This window comes from Centruroides vittatus, unplaced genomic scaffold (assembly GCF_030686945.1).
Source record: "Centruroides vittatus isolate TY-2023 unplaced genomic scaffold, ASM3068694v2 contig_18, whole genome shotgun sequence".
Taxonomy (NCBI): Eukaryota; Metazoa; Arthropoda; class Arachnida; order Scorpiones; family Buthidae; genus Centruroides; species Centruroides vittatus.
The window spans coordinates 3,973,466-3,994,930 of record NW_027121101.1 but is presented as its reverse complement, the minus strand read 5'-3'; the positions used below and the strand labels follow the sequence as shown (position 1 = coordinate 3,994,930).

The window sequence follows — 21,465 nt, the reverse complement described above, 5'->3', positions numbered from 1 at the left end:
TAATCATTGCTTTTATCTGTCTTTATATATTTTATTTGTGGTTTTAATGTTAATTAGGGGAGAGGAAATCTATTGCTGCAAGACTTTTCCCAATGTAATTGAAATAAATGAATGAATAAATTTTTAAAATCTCAAATATATTAAAAATCTAATAGAGTACTATGATAAAACTGAAATGGCAAACTTCATTTACCTAAATATTTGACCCAAGTTTAATTGATTAGAAAAATGCTTTAATAGAGAAAAATATCATCAAAACACATATCATTTCCAACCATAGGTGTCTGCAGAAAATTTTCCAGGAGGACAAAGCTTGGAGACAAATAATTACATCAAAAAATTTTTAATTTTTTAGGAGGTTTTTCACAAGTAGATGCAGTACTGTATTCTATAATCTTAATCTTATAGAATACCTGTACTCAGGGCTGGATTTACCAATCCAGGGGCCCTGGGCACAAATTCGGTGGGGGCCCCCTTTAAGAGTAGGCAAATTTGATGATTTAGAAAATTTACACAAAATACTGTACTTTCAACTAGATTTCAACTAGGAAGTTGTAAATTTCATTTAAAAATAGGTTATTGTAAACATACATATATTTTATTGTGTGAAACTAATTATTTTAATTTAATTGAAAAATACCTGTGTAAAATTTTTCCCGAAATTTTCCAATGTTTCATAAGTTTTTTCCAGGGTTTGGTTTTCTTTGCCTGTGGCCCTCATGATTAGGCCACACTAGGCTGTTGAAGTAATAGGAAAAAAAATTATGTTTAAACATAGTTTTGTGGAGGCCCTGTGCATCGGCCCCAAATGTCCTTATGTAAATCCGGCCCTGCCTGTACTGCATCAAAGTATCCCATGGTTAATGATTTAAGGTTACAAATCTCAATCACTTTTATGATTATAACTTGTGGAATTTTTTACTCGATCCTGGGGAGGGACAAGTGCTCCATTTACCACCATTCTTTTGACACTTCTAATTTTTCAGTTATGATGATTGAAACAATCATCATAACTGAAAAATTAGAAGTGTCTTAAATATAGATGTAAACTGTGATAAATGAAAAATAAAATTTTATTAAAATGTGTTATTTTTTCAATTTAAGAAAAAAAAAAAAAATCAGTAGATAATAACAATTATATTCTAAATAAAGAATATTGTATATACAAATAGTAGTTAATAAAATTATTTAAAGTATTTGTTTTTAAGCATTTTCTTATATCTTTTAAATAAATCTATATGACATGCACAAGCATAACAAATCATTAAATTTATATCAAATATCTGTCTGTCATAATAAAGTGGCATTTTCACTGATATTCAAAGAATATTTAAAATAATCTATTTTGAATTATTTTTGTTTTGTTTTCTTATCCTTTTTATTTCTAACTTTATTCATGATCAGAGATTTTCAGTTTGTATTAGGTGTCAATTTATGTCTACAATAACTAAATTTATTTTGCATATGTTTTTAATCTGCTTTCTAATTTTTAAATAGATTCCCAGATCATATGTAAGTAGTATGTTTCTAATATGATTTAAAATTTTTATTTGAAGTGTTGTTTTCACTTAAGCTTTAAAAATCTTTCAAATTCAATCTCAATTTAAATGTCAGGATAGTGTTTGTTATATCAAAACCTAATAAGAATTGACTATTTTAAACTTGGAAAAATTTTTTCATATTGACCAGTGTTATTGTAAAAGGAGGCAGGCTACCATTGCCATATGACAATACCATAAACATATTCTTTATTACAAATGAGCCGTTTGGCCTAAGTCCATTTTCCAAAAAAATCAAGCTAGCTATTTTAATATGTACATTTCTATGTTATCTTCTCATTTTGAAACAAATTGTAAATAATATATTTAAAATCACTAAGATTTTGTAAAATGAAAATTAACTGGTTAATAGAATGATAAGCCTCTTTCAAAATAAAAATTTTTAAGTCTCATTTTGAGAGTTGCAAACGGATATGGAGTATATTTTACAGTAAAATTTTATGAGATAAGAGCTTTATGTTTTATTATTAATGTAGTATTGCTCGATTAACTCAGATAATGATTTTTTAAATAAAAAAAAATTTTTTATTTTATTGTCAAATCTTGGGTTATTAATAAAAGGGGAATTTTTTGAATTAGCTACCTTTGGGCTACTTTATAGAAAATTTTTGGCTACAAGCACTAAAAACATCTGGCAACGTGTACATAGCTGTGGTACGTTTTGTAATTACACAACCTATGCAGAAAGAGTGCACTATTCTTCTGCAGTCCTCATTGAAAACCGAAGTAATTAACATTATTGTTTCACTTGATAAGAACTTTTGCTTATTTTTAGAGTTTCCTTAAGTTTGGATTGTTTAATTTACACTTAAAATTTATATTAAAAACAAATATGTTTGAAAATGATTACCTTCAAGTTACCTCAGACAATGATGCAGGTAATGTAAAAAAAATGTGACCGATACATGTTCACATAATAATTATTATTATAAACTTGAACAAAATTTTGATTTTGTTATGTACAGAAATTCTACCCATGTGAATTAATAAAACAAAAAAAAAGATTTTTGAAACCAGAAAGTGAAGATGATCTAAAAAGTACTAATTCTGATTTTGGAAACGGAAAAAGAATCATAGAAACATATTCATCAACAGAGAGTGAAGCCAATGTCTCAGACAATTCCACAACAAAAATATCAAGAAACAAGAATGATAACATATATACTCAAAAATTACAAAAAATCTAGCAGAATGCTGGAAAAAAACATTATACTCAAAATGGAAAAATTATGCCTGCAAAGGTGTTCAAAGAGTTGTATAAAATATTTCCATGCAGAAGAAAGGAAAAAGATTTTTAATAAATTTTGGAATTTGGGTAATTTTAATGAGCAAAATATATTACTTTATGAGGCTACTGAGTGCATTACTGTCAAAAGAAAATGGTTAAGAAATGGTAAAGGATCACCAAGAAACTATAGTTTTAAATATTTTTTAAATACTGCTCACGGAAAAATCTCAGTTTGTAAAAAAATTCTTTTTGAATATGTTTAATATAAGTGAAAGGACTGTTAAAACATACTTTAAAATCTGAAAATCCAGGAAATGATATGTGTGGCCATATAAGTGCATCATCCAGAAAAATTAATGAAGAAGAAAAAAAATTCTGTTCACAATCACATTCAAAGTTTTCCTCAATTTGAATCCCACAATCCTAACAGAAAATTTCTACACCCTGATCTAAATATAAAGATGTTTGGCCTATACCTGCTTAAATGTAAAGAAAATAATACTAGTGCTGTTAATGAGTGGACTTACAGGAAAATCTTTAAAGAAGACTTTAATTTACATTTCCATCAGCTGCAGAAAGATACTTGCCAAAAATGTGATCTTTTAAACAATAAAGTTAAGATATCAAATATTGATGAAGAAAACTCAAACCTTATGGTAGAACATGATGCTTATTTAAGACAGGTGGAATTGGCAAGAAAATCATTATAAAAAAGACCAAGATCTGGCATCAAATAATCCTGATCACTATTTTGGTTTTTTTTTCCAACTTGCAAAAAGCATTGCCTTATCCAAAGTTAACTACTTCGGTTGCATATTAAAAGTGTAGTTTGTACATTTTAAATCTTGGCTTTCACAACTTCCATGACAATAATGTTTACATTTGTGCCTGGAATGAAACTGTCGCATCCAGAGGTTCACAGGAAGTAGCATCGTGTATCCTGAAACATCTAAAATATCTTAGGAATGAAAAGCTACATTATAACCTACAGTGACATATGTTCAGGACAAAACAGGAATATAAAAGTAGCTTTGACATGGTTAAAAATTGTCCAATCTGCCAAACAAAATGTAAATGTTATTGACCAAAGTTCCTATTATCAGAGCATTCATTCCTAATGATAGAGACTTTGAAGTTTTAGAAATGGCATTAAGAAAAAACCATTTATTGTTTGTTCCTAAGGAATATTACAAATTCATAAAAAGTGTCAAAAAATAAGTTTATTCTAAATTAAATGAAACGAGAGGATTTCATTTCAACTAAGCCTCTAGAGAACGCGATTTTTAGAAGGTTAAAAAAATACTAACAGAGAAAGAGTAAATTAGTTAAAAATATGTTGGATGCAACTTTTGAGAACTGAACCATATAAAATGTTCTATAAGATATCAATGAATGATGAAGCATTATTCAAAATGCTGGATTTACTACTGCATCAGGGGAGACCAAGAAACTTTAATAATAATGAGTTGACACCATTGTATGAAAAAACAAGACCAATTGCAATGCTAAAATACAATGATTTAATGGCTCTATTATACTATATACCACCTCCCGTACACCATAATTATTTTAAACCTCTCCCACATACAAAAATTTGAGAAGAATGAATAATTAGTTGCAAAATATTATTAATTTTAATGGAACATTTTTTAGTAGTAAATAAAAGTTGAACATTTTTTAATTTTATAACATAAAATAGTATATATTTCTTTTTACTTCAAGGGAAATTTATTTTTTCCATGGACTTAACTTTTCTAATTCTTAAAAAGGCATATTTCGTTAATTTTGAAAGTGGCTTAAGTCCATTTATAGGGCCATTAAAAACATATTATTTTTTAAAACAATGTTAATAATGCTAATTGGGTTGATAAATTAATACACCCTTAGAAACACAAAGACATTATACTACCAATTTTATTAAGTTATTAATATTTTTAAATTTATTAAAACACAAACCCTTAAATATCTCAATTTTAACATAAGTAGACTTAGGCCACTTTCAAAATAAACGGCTCAAATATAATAGAGAATTATGTTCTATGATAGTCTATATTATATCATAATGATAAATCTATTTTTTATATACCATAATAAAATTTAGGGAAAATTTTATATAAATTTTTCGACAAGAAATTTCATAATTCAGTAGCATAAAACAATTTAAATCAGTTTGTTTGGTAAACGTAGCTTGTGTGTGTGTGTGTAAGTAACATTTATTAAAAATTGTTTTTTAATTCAATTACTTTAGCTTGTTTATAATATATTAATTTTAAAACACAGTTATTTATGAATCTAAAATATTTTACATTATTTCAGATATCACCAGGTTTAGCTGATAGTGAATTTGGAAGAACTCGTTTAAAAGAATTCACATTTGATCATTCTTATTGGTCTTTTAGTTCATCAGATCCTCATTTTGCTTCTCAACAGCAAGTAAGATTAATGATCAATTATTATTAAGATATAATTAAATAATTTAACTATAATTAATATTTATAGACTTATTTTTTTATTAAATAAGTAGCCTATGATATTTGGTCAAATTTATCAACATATGAATTTTGAACCATGCTGTTGAATAATTATTTGTATGTATTGAATTTAATATCTAATAAATCATCCTTGGAAAACATTGTTTGCAAGGGGCATTTGAGGAAAATAGAAAACTGTTCTGGAAGCAATTGAAGAGTATAAAAAAACAACAGAAAGAAAAAGTGTACCCTCTGTACAAAGTGCAAATGGTGAGTTGCTGTGGAATGTGAGGTGCATAATATTTTGAGAGCCTGCTGAGAGGCAGTGGAGGTAGCATGAATGGAGGAACAGTTGTGGAGATAAATGTAGTGATGGATGTGACCCTATTCAACTGAGTGAGGTTAGGAATGCAATAAGAAGAATGTGGAAGAATGGATGCTCTGACTCTGCAACTTATGTTGGGAAAAGGGTATGATTGGAGAAATTCTTTAATTTATCTGATATACAAGGACAGATTGCAAGAACTTTTGTGGTATAAGCTTGCTGAGTATACCTGGAAAAGTGTTTGCACAAGTATTGATTGATAGAGTGGAAAAGCTGACTGCAATCCAAATATGGAAGGTGTAGTATGGATTTATTAAAGTAAGTGTGTAGACCAGATCTTCACATTGCAAATAATTGTGGAATGCTTGAATGTGGGTAAAAATGTGTTTTCAGAGTTAGATTTAGAAAAATATGATGGAGTAAATAGGGAGAAACTGTAGCAAGTATTGTGATTATGGAGTGAGAGGTAAACAACTTAGAGGAATGAGAATGATATATCCATGCTCCACTGTTTTCATATATGTGCATACATGAGAAGATCAAGTACCTGAGTGTGGAATGAGAATTGGAAATGAACAAGTCTGTTAATTGCTGAAAGCATGGAAGTGCTTCAGACTGTTGTCTAATCTTGAAGAAGTATGTGAGGAAAATATACTGCAAGTGAATGTGAGTAAAAGTAAGGCAATTGTGTTTGAATGCAAAGTGAACAAACAGAATGCATGTTTGAGTTGGATGGTGAACTGGAAAAAATAAATGAGTTTGTATGTATAGTATGGTAGATAGGAAAGGAAAGATAGACTGAGAAATCACCAGAAGAGTGAATGTGAGAGCAAAAGTGGTCAGTGCAATGAGTAAATTTGCAAGGAATAAAAGGATGTCCAAATAAGAATAAATGGCTGTGTAAGAACATTATCTGCATTCAGTTCAATTTTTAATCCACAATATATATAATCTACGATGCATTGAAGGATTTCTCTGTTGATATGTTTTAATTGAAATTCTCGTCTTTCATCCCCATCGATTTTATTGATAAATAGGATTCAAAATAGTATGAATAAACTGCCATGAGGCATTCATGCACTGGAAACTCTTCCTCTTCCTGTCTTAAGGTTTGCATCACAAAAATTGACCAAATTTGTTTTTTCTTCATGATATTTAATGGATTCTGACTCAAAGTTCTTCCTACTTTTGAAGACATATTTCTTGTATCCTCTTAATTCATATGTTGATTGTTATGAGTAAATAATACATTGCAAAATACATGCATTTCTATTACAGAATTTTAAGTGTTAGGCATGTGTATTTAGTGATATTTCCAGCTATTAAATTTATGTTCTATTTTTAAAAAAAGCATTTGTTTGTATCTGCATTCATCAGACCTGAGGATGACTGTTTACAAATGGAGGAAAATGTTTGTTTTCATTTTATTACATTTATTTTTTACTGTTTTAGTGGTATTTGCATCTAGCTGTGGTTATTTATTTTAATTATATCAGCAGTTTCATAGAGATTGTATTAATATGGTTACGCTGGCAAAATCTTATAGAAAAAGTGTCATGAAATTATGCAGAACATCTTCTAAACTGAAGTTTCTTGTTAATTTCCATTTGCTTTGATTATTTCCTGCTTTCAATTACAGCATACACTTACCACCTGAATGTTCTACACTGCTTCCAGTAGTCAGAAGCTTCTGTTTGAGGAAGGCAAACAATTTGCTAAGAGAAGAAGATATGCTTTACTGAACAGCATCATTTGTTTGCAGAATTATTTTATTTTGCTATAAAGTAAAGCTGACATTGAAATATCCCTTAATTATTTTAAACAATTTGCTTATGTATCTGTACACAGTTTTAGATAAACTTAAATTAATAAAATAAAATCATTTTTTAGCATAATTTTAAAAACAAAATTATTTTAACACTATATAACAATGCTTTAAACTTTTTAGATCAAATCAAACTTTTTAAAACTAAATTAATTTAAAAACCAATTGCAACAAAAAATTAAAATTATCAATGTATACTGTATAAAACAAATACTGAAACAAAACTTAATGAAAAATTTTTAAGTAATTATTAAATAATATAATTAAAATAACTAACAAAAATTAAAAACAATTCTTTAAAGAAATTAATATTTATAGAAAAATGTTATTTTATATATATATAATAATTTAGCTAAATTCTTGATTTCAATTTAATGATACATATAATGTTAAAACTTAAAATATTAACTTTATTATGTAGAAAATGTGTACATTTTAATTTTTAAATTATATTTATAGGTATTTCAAGATTTAGGACAAGAAGTTGTTGAAAGTGCATTTGAAGGATATAATGCATGCATTTTTGCCTATGGTCAGACTGGATCTGGAAAAACATATACAATGATGGGAACACCAGTAATTATTCCTTCGTTACATGTTAAATAAATTTAGAGTAGAGACTACTTTATTACTTTTATCACAATGATTAATATCATTTTTAATATGTTGGTATTTTACAAAGACTAATCAATCAATCTAGCAGAAGATAAAACAAATAATTTCTGCTTTCATTTTATTCTCCTGGCTGTAATGTATACATAACAAGGAAAAGTATTGGAATTGTGTCACATTTGACTTGGGTTTTTTGCAAATCTACTGAGCCCAAAAACGGGAAAAAGTTGTGTGTGTTGATATCTATTTCATTTTAATATCTCAGGATGGGTTAATGATAAATTAATAAAATTTGATACAGTAGCTTGTGTATAAGAGGCATTGTGCTATTAAAGTTTAGTGGTTAAGGATCAAGGAGGTGGAGAGATAGAGAGGGGTTACATGTCATATCTTGAGTGGGATCAGACTTAATGAAAATTTTACTTGTTATTGGCATTTATGATATTTTTAAGAACTCATCTCCATCCTCAAAATTAAGCCTTTTGCCTTTGTATAATGATTAATAATATAAAAGTTACTTTTAAATAAAATCTCTTAACAGCTGGGTAAGTTACACAATTCATTGCTGGATTTTTTGGTTTTGAAACAAGAGTTTATACTAAGTATAACTGGACTTGCTTTACAGTTTTGTAATTTGAATTTGGATAAAGTATTTTAGAGAATTGATTTTGGAAAAAATTATCAAGAATTGATATTAAAAAATTTATGTAAAACTTAATCTAGAATTTTTATTTACAGGATTCAGAAGGCCTGATTCCTAGAATATGTCAAGTAAATATATTGCTTTATAAATTAACATTTATTGTTAATACTAAGATATAATTTTAAATGTAATTAATAATTTATACTTTTATTTTAAGGCTTTATTTGCTAGAATGAAAACAAATAGAAATATTGGAGCTACTTTTCGAACAGAAGTTAGGTATGGATAATTTAATATAATTTTTCTAAAAATATATTAAATTTTTTCTACAAAAATTATTTAAAATTTAATTTTCTGCAAGTTTATAAAATGCATCATATAATTTTTTAAAAATGATTCTAAAGTATATTGAGTGATCAAACAAAAAGGAAAATTACAAGAAGTAGTGCAAGAAATTTGGTACAAATCAGACTTGGTACCACTATGGGTTATCTGTGTTTGTTAATGCTCTGTGTTGACAAAAATTTTAAATCTTGGACATTTATTTGCTATGGATTTGATAGAGAACATTTGAAACACTAAATAAATAAGTTTATGGACAGCACTTACTTTATAAAGTCAAAAATAGATTGTTTTTGTTGCTGTATAAACAAAATTGTAAGCTCTAGAGATGAACATCTTAAAAATCTGTTGGATTCATTTCTAAGCATACTCAAAAGCCTTGAAGCTCTGATAACTTTTTGTTTATGACAAGTTTTTTGTTACACACACATTCCTATTAAAAAGTTTGTAAACTTAAATCTTTGTTGGTGCAAATTATATGGGACATTTTTACATAAACTGTCATCTTAATTTTTAGTAACTTTTCTTCTTTATGTAACTTTCTACTATGAAAATTCTTTGTTCTGTAGCATAAGGCATTTTCAGTTATCACAAAACTTAAATTAAACAATAATAATGAACTAACAGTGATGAGTTAGTTAAGCATCACCAACTTGCAGCATTGCCAACTTCTTTACAGTACTCCTAGTGATTCTCACATTCATTTGTTCATCTGATATTGTTGATAAATATTTTTTGTAACTAAAATAAGATTGTTTACTTATTGTTATTCTTTATGTTTAACTGTGATTTTCTGAATTTTTTCAGTTATTTAGAAATTTATAATGAAAGAGTAAAAGATTTATTAAGAAAAAATACATCTCAACATAATTTAAGAGTTAGAGAACATCCTAAATTAGGTCCTTATGTTCAAGGTGAAAATCAAAATAATTTTATTATTAGAATTTTTTATATATTGATACATTTTATTTATTTATTTATTTATTTATTATTATTATTATTACTACTATTTCTTTTATCAATTCTAATATGTATAATGTTACAGATTTGTCAAAGCATTTGGTTATGGATTATTCTGATGTACAGGAATTAATGACTAGAGGAAATTCTCACAGGTACAAAAAAAGTTTATAAATATAATAATTTTAAATTAAAATATTTGACAAAAATTTTAATTGTCAATATTTAAATAGAAACTTTTGAAAGTTCTGAAATGATATATATGATCTTAATATCATGACTATTTCAGTAGTACCTATGCCTCCCTCTCAAAATATTAGAGAATCCCTCATTCCAACAAATGATATACAGTTCATACAAATGAATAAATATTGTATTGATAACTTAAGCCAAATTGGAATGTTTTCAAATCTGAATTTGAAATTCTAATTTGGGAATTTCGAATTGTATAATTTCAAACCTGAAGCAGGTTTATAAAATAAACCAAAAACATTTGTTATACAAACTCTTCGTGTTGGAAAATTAAATAAGGTGTTGATTTGCTTACTATATTAAAAAACTGATTTCTCTAAAAAACATGGTACCATAATGGAAAAGGCCGCTATTAAAACAGTCTTAATTAAAGAAATGGAAAAAGATAAGGTATGGGTTTTTAATACAATATTGGATAATACTTCACAACATAGTATTTTAGGACAAAAATCATACACATATAGTAAGGAATAGTTTATGGAGCATGGTAGTGATTTACTGTATTGATCAAGAATTCAATAGTTGCTGAAGTATTAAATTCTTTGAGTGATATTGGCTATATTCCATATGACTCTTTTAAGGAATGGAATCAAATCAGTTAAGATACCTACCAAACATTAGTGGAATATAAGTTAAGGATTCCCACTATCATTATTAATCCATGGTGAGCTGACATTATTGATTGTGTTTTCTAATATTTTGAGAGAAAATTTAATATTTATTAGTGAATTGATTCTTTCCTTTTCAGGTCAGGGCAGTGACTCCCCACCAAGTAAAAAAGTCACTGACTGACTACATATACAGGAATCGGGTCAATTTCTCTGCCACCCAAACACCTATAGTAATTCTGAATATCTTGTTTGAAAGAAAATTGTTTTCTTAACTATTGTGCAAAATTTCAAGATTTTCTATAAAGTGGTTGCTGAAATATAAGCAATTGAAAAATGCAAAATTTGACAAAAAAGCTGTATTTTATTTTTTTTCATCCAGCACTGCAGTCAATGAGGTGCTTGTGTAACCTCCAGGTTGATAGGTTCACAGGGGTTTCCCATAGAGCTAATTCAGTTTTACAGCTTAATTTTATGCTAAAAGGATAAAATTACATGGAAACAAACAAATTTTATTCAAAATGTTACTCAGAATTAAAAAAGTTCAAATTTATGCAAATTAAAATTTCTTATATCTATTTTTCTAAACAACCTATTGAAAGTGTTGGTTGGTGCCAACTGAATTAACTATTAAAAGTGCTCAGTTGGCAGTGCATTTGGTTGGTGACTCATTTAGTTGGCACTCAGTGACCTCCAATTGATCTGTCTTGACATAATAATACAATTATTAAACAAAAACATCCCAAGTAAAAATTTGATAATTTAGACAACTGTCAAAATTTTTTTAGGTGTTTTCCTTCATTAATGATAAGCTTGGTGGTTGGAAGCAGTACCCACAAGGTTTCTCCTGTATTATTATTTTTTATATTTTGCCTCCAAGTGCCAAGCTTATCTTTACCAAAGGAAAATTCCTAAGAAAAATTTTGATTGTTGTCTAAATTGTTATAAATTTTTACTTGGTGAAATGTTTTTACATCTCAGATGTGTTTGTTTGGATATTAAATGGCAATTAACAAAGTTTATGTTTTTCATTTTATCTATATTCTAAAACCATAACTGCAATTGCATTTATTCAAAACAAATTTTGTCTCATAAAACTTGTTTTTGCATCATAAATCAGGTTAGACTAGTTTATTTTTAGTTTTAAAGATTTGCAAAATTATTTGGATAGACAAAACTCTGAAAATAATGGCAAATAATAGTAATTAAATATCTGTTTCAGTAACCATTTTTTCAGATATTTTTTTAGAAATACAGTGGGTGATTGGTTAACAAACAAATCGGATAACAAACACTTTCGTATAAGATTTTTATGTTTGGACAACGAACACCTCACAGAACAAACACAAGAAGCGACGTAAAATAATGAATACCGATTGGTCTTCCCTTGTCTTTGGGCAACAATTCGAAACTTTTCGGAGCACAGGAGATGTCGACATTGACACTCAACCTGTAAAGTACTATTTTTTTTAGTATCTTAGGAAACCGACTATAATTACGGTCGGTAAAACTTCCGTTAACCTAACGGGTACTTTACGCGGATTCGAGATTAGTTTGCCAGGCCTGGGCTTTTAAGCGTGCACCGAAAAATTAGTAATAACAACGATAAATATCAAGTCAAATCAAAAGTTCAAATATATTTAATTAGCAACTAGAACGTACTACGTACAAATATCAATAATTCCAAACAAAATTTATTAACGAAAATCAACAAGTCAACCCGACAATAAACTTAGCTTAACTTAATAGTAATTCCCCTTTGAAATTCGACAAATCAAATACTTAGCAACTATGAACAAAATCTCTTACTAATTAAACGTCTATCCGTCACCTCACTATACGAAGAAACTATTTCCTCAATCCTTTCGATATCGTCAATCGAACTCCTCTTTAGCACCTTGGATCGTCCAATTATCAATCTGGACTTCTATCAGAAAATACTTCGCTTTCGAATTAACCTCGCTCTCACAGTCGCCTCGATTTGGAAATCACCTCGGTTTGGAAATCACCTCTCCTTCTTCGGTTAACGTACAGGTTTTATACTGTGAGGTGACGTCACACTTGAGCTGGGTTACTCCTCTTATTTACATACTTAGTTGCTAACATTAACTTTGTTCTGGCAGCTTTAAGTTTCCGACAAAGCTTATAAACCGTTTACAAAATATTTATCATAATTTTCTGGGATGTTTAAGACGGTTTATCAAGTATTTCTCTACTAGTGATTGTGGGGACTCCCCCTCCATTTTTTTTCTGCGGACTGTTACTTCCGCCGGGCAGCGCAAGTGCGCAAGATTTTTCCTACGGCGCTTATTTCTCCGTGAGTTGTTTTATCTTCATTTTTCATTACTAACAAGAGAGTGGTGGGGAACCTTCGTCCTAAATAAACATAAACCCCAAACAAAAAGATAATAAAACGGAAATAATAATAAAATAAAAAATAAGGTTCGGACTCGGTTTCTTACAAACCCAGTATATACTGATCAGATAGTATTCTTTCAAACTTTGAAACTCTCCCTTGTAATTCCAGCCTTTCATTTTTCTGACAGAAACAATTTTCTTATAGTATTTGCCAGACTGTCGGGCGGGCACTTGTTAAGTATTGCATGGGTTTTTATTTCTGAAAGGTGATGGTATAATAGCAACGTGGGCAGATGTCTGATGTTGCTTGGCAGTATGGCTTAAACAGGTCTACAGTAGACTGCAGTTCAGTCTTATCTAAGAAAGATACTGTATAATCAAGAAGACTCAAGCAGCTAAATGAGTAACAGAAATCACATCTGAGAAATAAAGAACATTGAAGAACTCATAATGGAACCTGAAACTGATCTGATGACAGAAGAATGCCAAGAAACTTGGCAAGATATGTTTTCTTCTGAAAAAGAGGATTAATGCCGACATCTGCTATTAAAGATCTTTTGAAATGGGAGGATGTCAGAACAATGATCTTAGAAAGACATTTAAACCAGGTTGAGGTTAATAGGTAGATTGAGGCTTAGGGATCTCTACAATTATAATGCTATTAATTGCTTTCAAAAAGTCCCTGAAGAAGAGAGAAAAGAAATCGACATTGGACAGATTCTTTAACCCCCGCAAATGAAAAACATGACTAATAAAAATGCAAGACTGTGTATGTATGTATTTTTATTATTACATATAAATAAATATAGTAAGAAAGTATATATTTTTTATTTTTTGGGGTCTCCAGAATGAATTAATCAAATTGCCATAAAAAACCTAATGATAAATCGATAACCGGTTAACGAACAATTCAGATAGTGAACAAAGTCTTGGAATGGATTATGTTCGTTAACCAATCACCCACTGTATCCAATATAACATTTATATTGATTTAAATGGAGTTTTGTATTATGATTATTTTAGCATATTTTTATGAAGCTAAAATTAAGAAATCTTTTTAAATTTTAGGACAACAGCAGCAACTACAATGAATGATGTCAGTAGCAGATCACATGCTATTTTTACACTAACATTTTCTCAGGTATTTGAGATTCTTAAAATGTTTCATTAATAATGATTAATTGAAAATAAAAATAAAAATTCAACATTTACATAAATAATACATTTTCAGGCAAATTTTAATCATGACATGCCAAGTGAAACCATGAGTAAAGTCAATTTAGTTGATCTAGCTGGAAGGTATTAATAATTTATTTCATTTATAACAAATATTAAATGTATTTTCTTTAATTCATTTTGAAATTTCCAAAACAAAGTAATTGTTAATTATAATAAAAATGTTTTTTAATCATTAGTTAATCTATGTAATAATTCTCAATATTCATTTCAATTAAACATTTTCTGGGAAAAAAGAATTATAATTTTCTTAGAAATAATAGAAATAGAATTTCATAAAATTTCATTTGTTAGTGATTTCAAGGTATGAGTTTTGTTTGACTAAGTTAGAGTTAGGTGTAATGGTGAGATTGTAAGTTTAAGATAAATTTTTTATTTTATAATTGAAATTTTAAATAATTTAAGTTGTATTTATTTATTTTAAATTTTTAATCATTATAATAAAATATGCTTTACATTATATTTAATCATTTTATTAGAAGTAGATAAAAAATGATTTTCTACTGATTAAGTATTGATTTATTCTTATTATATTCAGTTTAGGAAAGATAATTTGAAGTATTAATGCAATGTTACTAATGGTCTATGAATTAAATAAGTTTTCTTGGATTATTAATTAAATGATAGAATATTCAATTTTGATCCTAAAAGTTAAATTATCTGAAGATATTTATTTTAGAATAATAAACCTTTTATTTAGTTTTATAATTAAATAAACCAAGCAATCAGAATTTACAGTTACTTCAGATGTTTCTTAATTATTTATCAATAAAAAATTAATTTAGAACATTAAATTTATTACAAGACAGCAATATCGTCTACCTTTTTATAAAAATAAAATTCATTTCTATGGTTTATTTGAGTTAACAATAAATTGATTGTAAATAAACTAAATAACAATCAGCAGTAAGTTATTCATTTGCTAATAATGTGTAAATGATTGGTGGAAAGCATCATATTTAACATTTCAATTTTACAAATAATTTTTATACTATTATGCATGTTTTAATAAGTTATGAAGATATATCTTCAATTTTCAAATAACTTTGTATACACTAATGTATACACATAGTGGCAAATTCAGATTATAAGAGCATAGTAAACAAATAAGCATATTGCAACTTTATATTCATCTAAAATTTTCATATCTATGTGGACCAATTATCAGTCTCAAAAACTAATAAATAAAAATGTTTGAATTATCTTTTAGCCATCTAATTTTAAACAATTGGAATAATAATAATAAAAATGACGGGAACATGTGCCCCAGTGCCTGTTCCCTACATCCCAACTGTATTCATAGTTGTAACTATTAAAGACTGCTTTATAAACTTGTGTTCAAAGAATTGAAATTGTAAGACTTTTAGTTGAAAATAATCATATTTTGGATGCATTTTTGATCATCTCTTTTGTGTTGTTTTGTGTTTTCTTTTTAAATTAAACAAATAATTTCCATACTTTTAAAATGATAGCTTTTGATGTTTTTGTGCCTAAAACTAAAAATTTTCAGAAATATACACAATAAATAAAGTTATAATTGAAATGAATTAAAAGTTATTCTTTGTTGAATATAGAAATTAAATTAAAGAAGGATAAGAATATTTATTCAGAATTATTTAGCTCTTCTATTCCACTTAAATATTCTTAATTGGAATCTGAAGTTGAATTATTAAGTTTTTGTTATATCATGTGCTATATAAATATTCCAGAAAAGTCTTGATTTTCCATGGTTACAACACACTGAACATAGTTTTGCCAGTTTTCAATAGTGATTAATTGAATTTCTTGTTTTGTTAGTATTTTGATATCATATAATTTGAATTATTGTTATTTTGATCTGCAAATCCTTAATCTGACTTCATTACAATGGGTTTGACGGACAATGACATGGGGAAAGCCTTGAAATGCAGTGTTTATATTTTTCTACCATTTTATCAATTTTACATTTATCATATAAATGTTTAACTGAGTTTACCACATCAATAAATCTGATTTCAGCATGTTCTGGTTTTAACTGCATCAATAAATCTGGTTTCAGCATGTTCTGGTAATATTTTTAACTGCTGTTGTTAATTGGTTATAAGCTTTCTTCCAAGATGTTATTGATATTGTTCTGTTTTAACACTATATGACAAGAAGTATTGCTCATAACAATAACATATTTTTTTTTCAAGCTTAAAAACATTTGGAAGTTTACAAGTACAATTACTGTTTATATTATTGCAAAGAGGATATAAATAATCAGTGATTCAAAGATGATAACATTTAGGAAGACTTTTAATAAATTTTATATAGTTTTCCTCAAACTTTTTGTGAATCAGTAGTTTAAAATTTTTATTGAGCCTGTCTTGAATGCATAAATACAATTTGAATACAATAATTACAATAATTTTAATTAATTACAATTAACATCTTATCTCATTCATGATTGTTGTTCAATATCATGTAATATGATATTTTATTTAAATAATTGTTTAAAATAACAAATATATTTTATTAGAAATTTATTATTTTTTGCTATTTTGTATTTTTATTTTTAAGTTCAGACTAGTGTTTTCCTTCCTCCTCACAGTTGTAAGTAACAAATTGTAGATCACACTTTGGAAAATATCTTAAATTTATTTTTTACTATTAAAAAAAGAAATTATTATTTAAAAAGGGTCTTTTAATGAGAAAATTTACAACTGTATGCAGCTAGGTTTAAATGTGTTTTGTAAATTTTGAATAATAATTACTCTTGAAAGTTGTGTGTTTTTTTTTCCCCACTTATCTGAAATAGCTTTTTTCCATTAATTTTAGATAGATGAGAAGTTATTACAAAAGTAATATGATTATTTTTATAATAGAAATTTTCTCCTGGAAAACTATAAATCTTAAAAAAGAAAAATTATTCTTTCATATTGTTGTTTATATAAATATAAAATTCAAAAGCAGAATATTTAGCAAATAAATATTGCAATAAATCTATATTTATTCATTACAGATATTTGTAATATAATTCATAAAAGCTCATCACAATATAATTATCTAATTTACTAATTATGATATTAAAATAAATTTTAATTATACTGTACAATGTATTTTTAGTGAAAGAGCAGATGTGACTGGTGCAACAGGTCAAAGACTCAAAGAAGGAGGTCATATTAACAAATCACTAGTTACCTTAGGAACAGTTATTTCTGCCCTTGGTTAGTTAATTTTATAAATAATTGAATCAAACATTTTATTATATTAATTTTGTACAAAATATTTTTTTAGCTGATATGTCAAGTACTCAAACAAAGAAAACAATTTTTATTCCGTATCGAGATTCAGTTTTAACTTGGTTATTAAAAGATAGTTTAGGTGGAAATTCCAAAACAATTATGATAGCAGGTAATAATAGATTTATAATGGCTATAGTTGATATTAATAACAAGAAGTAAATTTTTTTTAAAAATATTTACTTTTATAGCTATTTCACCAGCTGAATGCAATTATGGTGAAACTTTGAGTACTTTAAGATATGCTAACAGAGCTAAGAATATCATTAATAAACCCACAATTAATGAAGTAAGATTTTTTAATAATATAAATGCACTTTGAATATTTTTATTTTTAATATACAATTAGACTAAGATTTTTACAATATGTGAGACATATATTTATTTAGGATCCAAATGTTAAACTAATCCGTGAACTTCGCAATGAAATTGCTCACTTAAAATCTCTTCTTGGAGATAGTGTAAGTTGGTTGTTTTATTGCATTTTTAAGTGCATTTCTGTATGAATAAATAATAACAAATTTTAATTAAGAAAATTATTATCTTCAGATTAATTCATCTCCTATGATGATAGAAAAATTACATGAAAATGAAGCAAGAGTGAGTAATAAAATTTTTATTGTTTAGCTACTATTTATCAGTTTGATATTTATATATTAGCTCATTCTATAATACTATATATATTATAATATATAAAATATTAAAAATTACTTTTTATGTAGGTAAAAGTATTAACAGAAGAATGGACAGAAAGATGGAAAGAAACACACAAAATTCTTAAAGTAAATATTTTTAAAAATATACTTATAAATTTTATTTTTACATTATATTAAGTTTTCAAAATTAATGGAAATGTTTTTATCATAGGAGCAAAGGACATTAGGGCTTCGAAAATCTGGACAAGGAGTGGTGTTAGATTCTGAACTACCACATCTTATTGGTATTGATGATGATGTACTAAGTACAGGCATAACACTTTATCATTTAAAGGTTAATTTTAATAAATAAAATTATTTTTACTTACAAAACATATTATTAAATGTAAAAACACCTTATTCTGTAATAGGAAGGTACAACTTATATTGGAACGGAAAATTCATCAGGGAAAAAAGATATAGGTAAGTTTTCTGTTTTAGACATGTTGTGAAATTACTTTTTCTTTTTTTTTTTAATATTTACAATTTTCTTTTTATTTAAGTGTTGAATGGAGTTGGAATTGAAGATGATCATTGCATTATTGAATTACAAGATGGAAAAGCTACCTTAATACCATTAGGAAAATCTGAATGTTTTGTAAATACAATTTTAATAGATAAACCAACTCGTATATCTCAAGGTAAATATATATTAACCTATTTAAAATATTGACCAAAAATAATACAATATATTTGAGGAGGAGCATTAGTGAAGCTTCTTCTATGTGACTTACAGAATTGTTTGTTTTCAAAATCTGTTTGATTAAATATTGCCATTTTCCATTAATTGTGATGACAAATCCAAAAACGTTTATAAAAAATGGGGGTTCATGACTTTGCTTTTGAGATACAATGTTATAGCACACGTGCATGTGACAAAGCATTATTGTGTGAATTGTGCAACTTTGTCAGATGATGTTCCAAGGTCACTAGTACGTCTTCTACTGACTTATAAAATTGAATTTGTTCTCAAAATCTCATGGGCTGATTTTGATGAAGCTTTGCCATTTTCCATTAATTGCGATAAGGAATCCAAAAATGTAATGAGGGTCCATTTGAATGTAAAAAAATAAGGGTCCATGACTTTTTTCAATATACAGCAGAGTCAAAGTGACAATGTTGGTTCTTCCTGATGGAGTGCCAAAATTCCAAAATTGTTACACAGGCAAACTTATAAATTCGTAGAAAATTATCACTTATGAGTGTGAAAAATTATATTATAAAATATAACATGCATTATATTAATAAAAGGTGATTTTTTTATATATATATATATATATAATTTTTAAATTTGTAACATACTAATAAAAGGCTTATTCAAAAGGTGCCATATTTAAGTTTGCTCATGTTCCAAATGCTCTAACCCAGGGATGAGCAATATGCGGCCCGTTAAACATGTTTATGCGGCCCGCCAAGCATTTCTAAAATTGAATTTATTTTATCGACTTTCTCCCATCAATATATTGTTATAAAATTAATTATAATAAAATGGTAGTACATACTAAACCGAAACAATTTTTTGTGACGAGTTACTCACTTGTCGGCGACTTGTTTAAACATGCAATACGAATGCGCCGCGTCTGTGCTTGTTTGTGTTTGCTTCTGTCACACAATCAGTCAGACTGGTAAGCTGTTAACTAGCAATTTTGGCAATTCTTGTGTTTCTTGAAAGGCGTGAGTGCAATATTATTGTCAAAAAGGTAATATTAGAGGTTTTTTTTTATTCAAAATTAAGTTTTCCTACAAATTTTTTTAACTTGCAAATTTTTAATCCATAATAGCATGTCGGAAAAGCAAACAAAAAAACGGAAGGTTGCGGATGAGCACAGGCATTTCCAAGAAAAGTGGAAATTTGATTATTTTTTCACTTTCGTCAAAGATAAAGCTGTATGCTTAATATGCTCAGAGACTGTGTCGACATTAAAAGAATATAACATAAAAAGGCATTACGATACAAAACATGAACAACAATATAAAAACTTAACAGGACACTCCGGATAGATAAGTTTAATCAAATGGAGAAAAACTTGGGAAACCAACAGGCTATTTTTAAAAATCAAGCTATTTTATCAAATACGGCAGTAAAGGCTAGTCTTTAATAAGTATAAATATTTCATTTTATATGTATATAGTAAAAAATCTGAAACAATTTATATGTATATATATAATTTCACATAAACAATAAACATTGTTTTGCCAAATTTTAAGTATTTATAATAATAACAAATCTTATTATAATTAAAAAAGTTATTTCTCCAGAAATTGCATCAGACTTAATCTTTTAATTTAATCTTTTTTCCATGAATCTATGTACTGTACACAGTTTTCTATTGATAGGTGCATACCTAAATACATATATACATAATTGAATAGGATATTTTGCTAAACAGTTAATTTAATTCAGTTTATTATTATTTTACTATTGCTACTGCTGCTACTACTACAATTATTATAATAATTAGAAAAATAAATTTTTAAGTTTCTAAAAATTTGAGATTTTTTTTAAAGGTTGTGTTATTCTTTTGGGGAAGACAAATATGTTTAGATATAATGACCCAGCTGAAGTAGAAAGATTACGTAAAGAAAAAGAAAGAGGAGTAAGCAATTAATTATTTATATTTATTTTATATGTGTAATTTATATTACTTATAAAATCTGAATAAAGGTACTTGAAATTTCAGTCTTCACTTAATTTGTCTCGTCTTTCTCTACTCAGTCGTTCAGCTTCTGATTTAGCAAGATCCATAGAAAATCTGAATTCACCCATGTAAGTAAAGATGTTAGTTTTAAATAATAAAGCTTAAATTATTTTACTGTTTGATATATAAAATGTAAAACTGTAAAATAGTTCATTTTTAGAACTTTGCAAAGTCTTGTTTCAAGTTGTTATTGGTCTTCTTATTGTAATATTTTTTGCAAATATGCAGACGTAAAGAATTGCTCAAAACATAAATCATTTGATTTTACTACTATATTTTAGATATTTCAAAATAACTAATTTACATATACCTATGAAAAAGTTTGTTTCAGATTTATTGAAACAAACAATTATAAAATGAGTGTGATCAGCAAAATAAAAGAAGTGGAC

At 27.1% G+C, this 21,465-nt stretch overlaps 1 protein-coding gene across 2 annotated transcripts in view; it reads left to right on the top strand.

The window, feature by feature from the left end:
- The window catches only part of Klp98A (kinesin-like protein 98A), a 55,394-nt gene that overhangs the window by 13,437 nt on the left and 20,492 nt on the right, over window positions 1-21,465 (top strand). For both annotated transcript variants that reach the window (XM_067263802.1, XM_067263801.1), the window contains exons 3-21: window positions 5,104-5,220; window positions 7,868-7,984; window positions 8,759-8,791; window positions 8,881-8,942; window positions 9,813-9,919; window positions 10,051-10,120; window positions 14,252-14,324; window positions 14,415-14,482; window positions 17,507-17,607; window positions 17,678-17,794; window positions 17,874-17,971; window positions 18,072-18,143; window positions 18,232-18,282; window positions 18,405-18,464; window positions 18,550-18,672; window positions 18,749-18,800; window positions 18,881-19,018; window positions 20,886-20,974; window positions 21,059-21,144. In XM_067263802.1, the coding sequence (XP_067119903.1) occupies window positions 5,104-5,220; window positions 7,868-7,984; window positions 8,759-8,791; window positions 8,881-8,942; window positions 9,813-9,919; window positions 10,051-10,120; window positions 14,252-14,324; window positions 14,415-14,482; window positions 17,507-17,607; window positions 17,678-17,794; window positions 17,874-17,971; window positions 18,072-18,143; window positions 18,232-18,282; window positions 18,405-18,464; window positions 18,550-18,672; window positions 18,749-18,800; window positions 18,881-19,018; window positions 20,886-20,974; window positions 21,059-21,144 (1,634 nt within the window). The remainder of the gene's footprint in view (window positions 1-5,103; window positions 5,221-7,867; window positions 7,985-8,758; window positions 8,792-8,880; window positions 8,943-9,812; window positions 9,920-10,050; window positions 10,121-14,251; window positions 14,325-14,414; window positions 14,483-17,506; window positions 17,608-17,677; window positions 17,795-17,873; window positions 17,972-18,071; window positions 18,144-18,231; window positions 18,283-18,404; window positions 18,465-18,549; window positions 18,673-18,748; window positions 18,801-18,880; window positions 19,019-20,885; window positions 20,975-21,058; window positions 21,145-21,465) is intronic.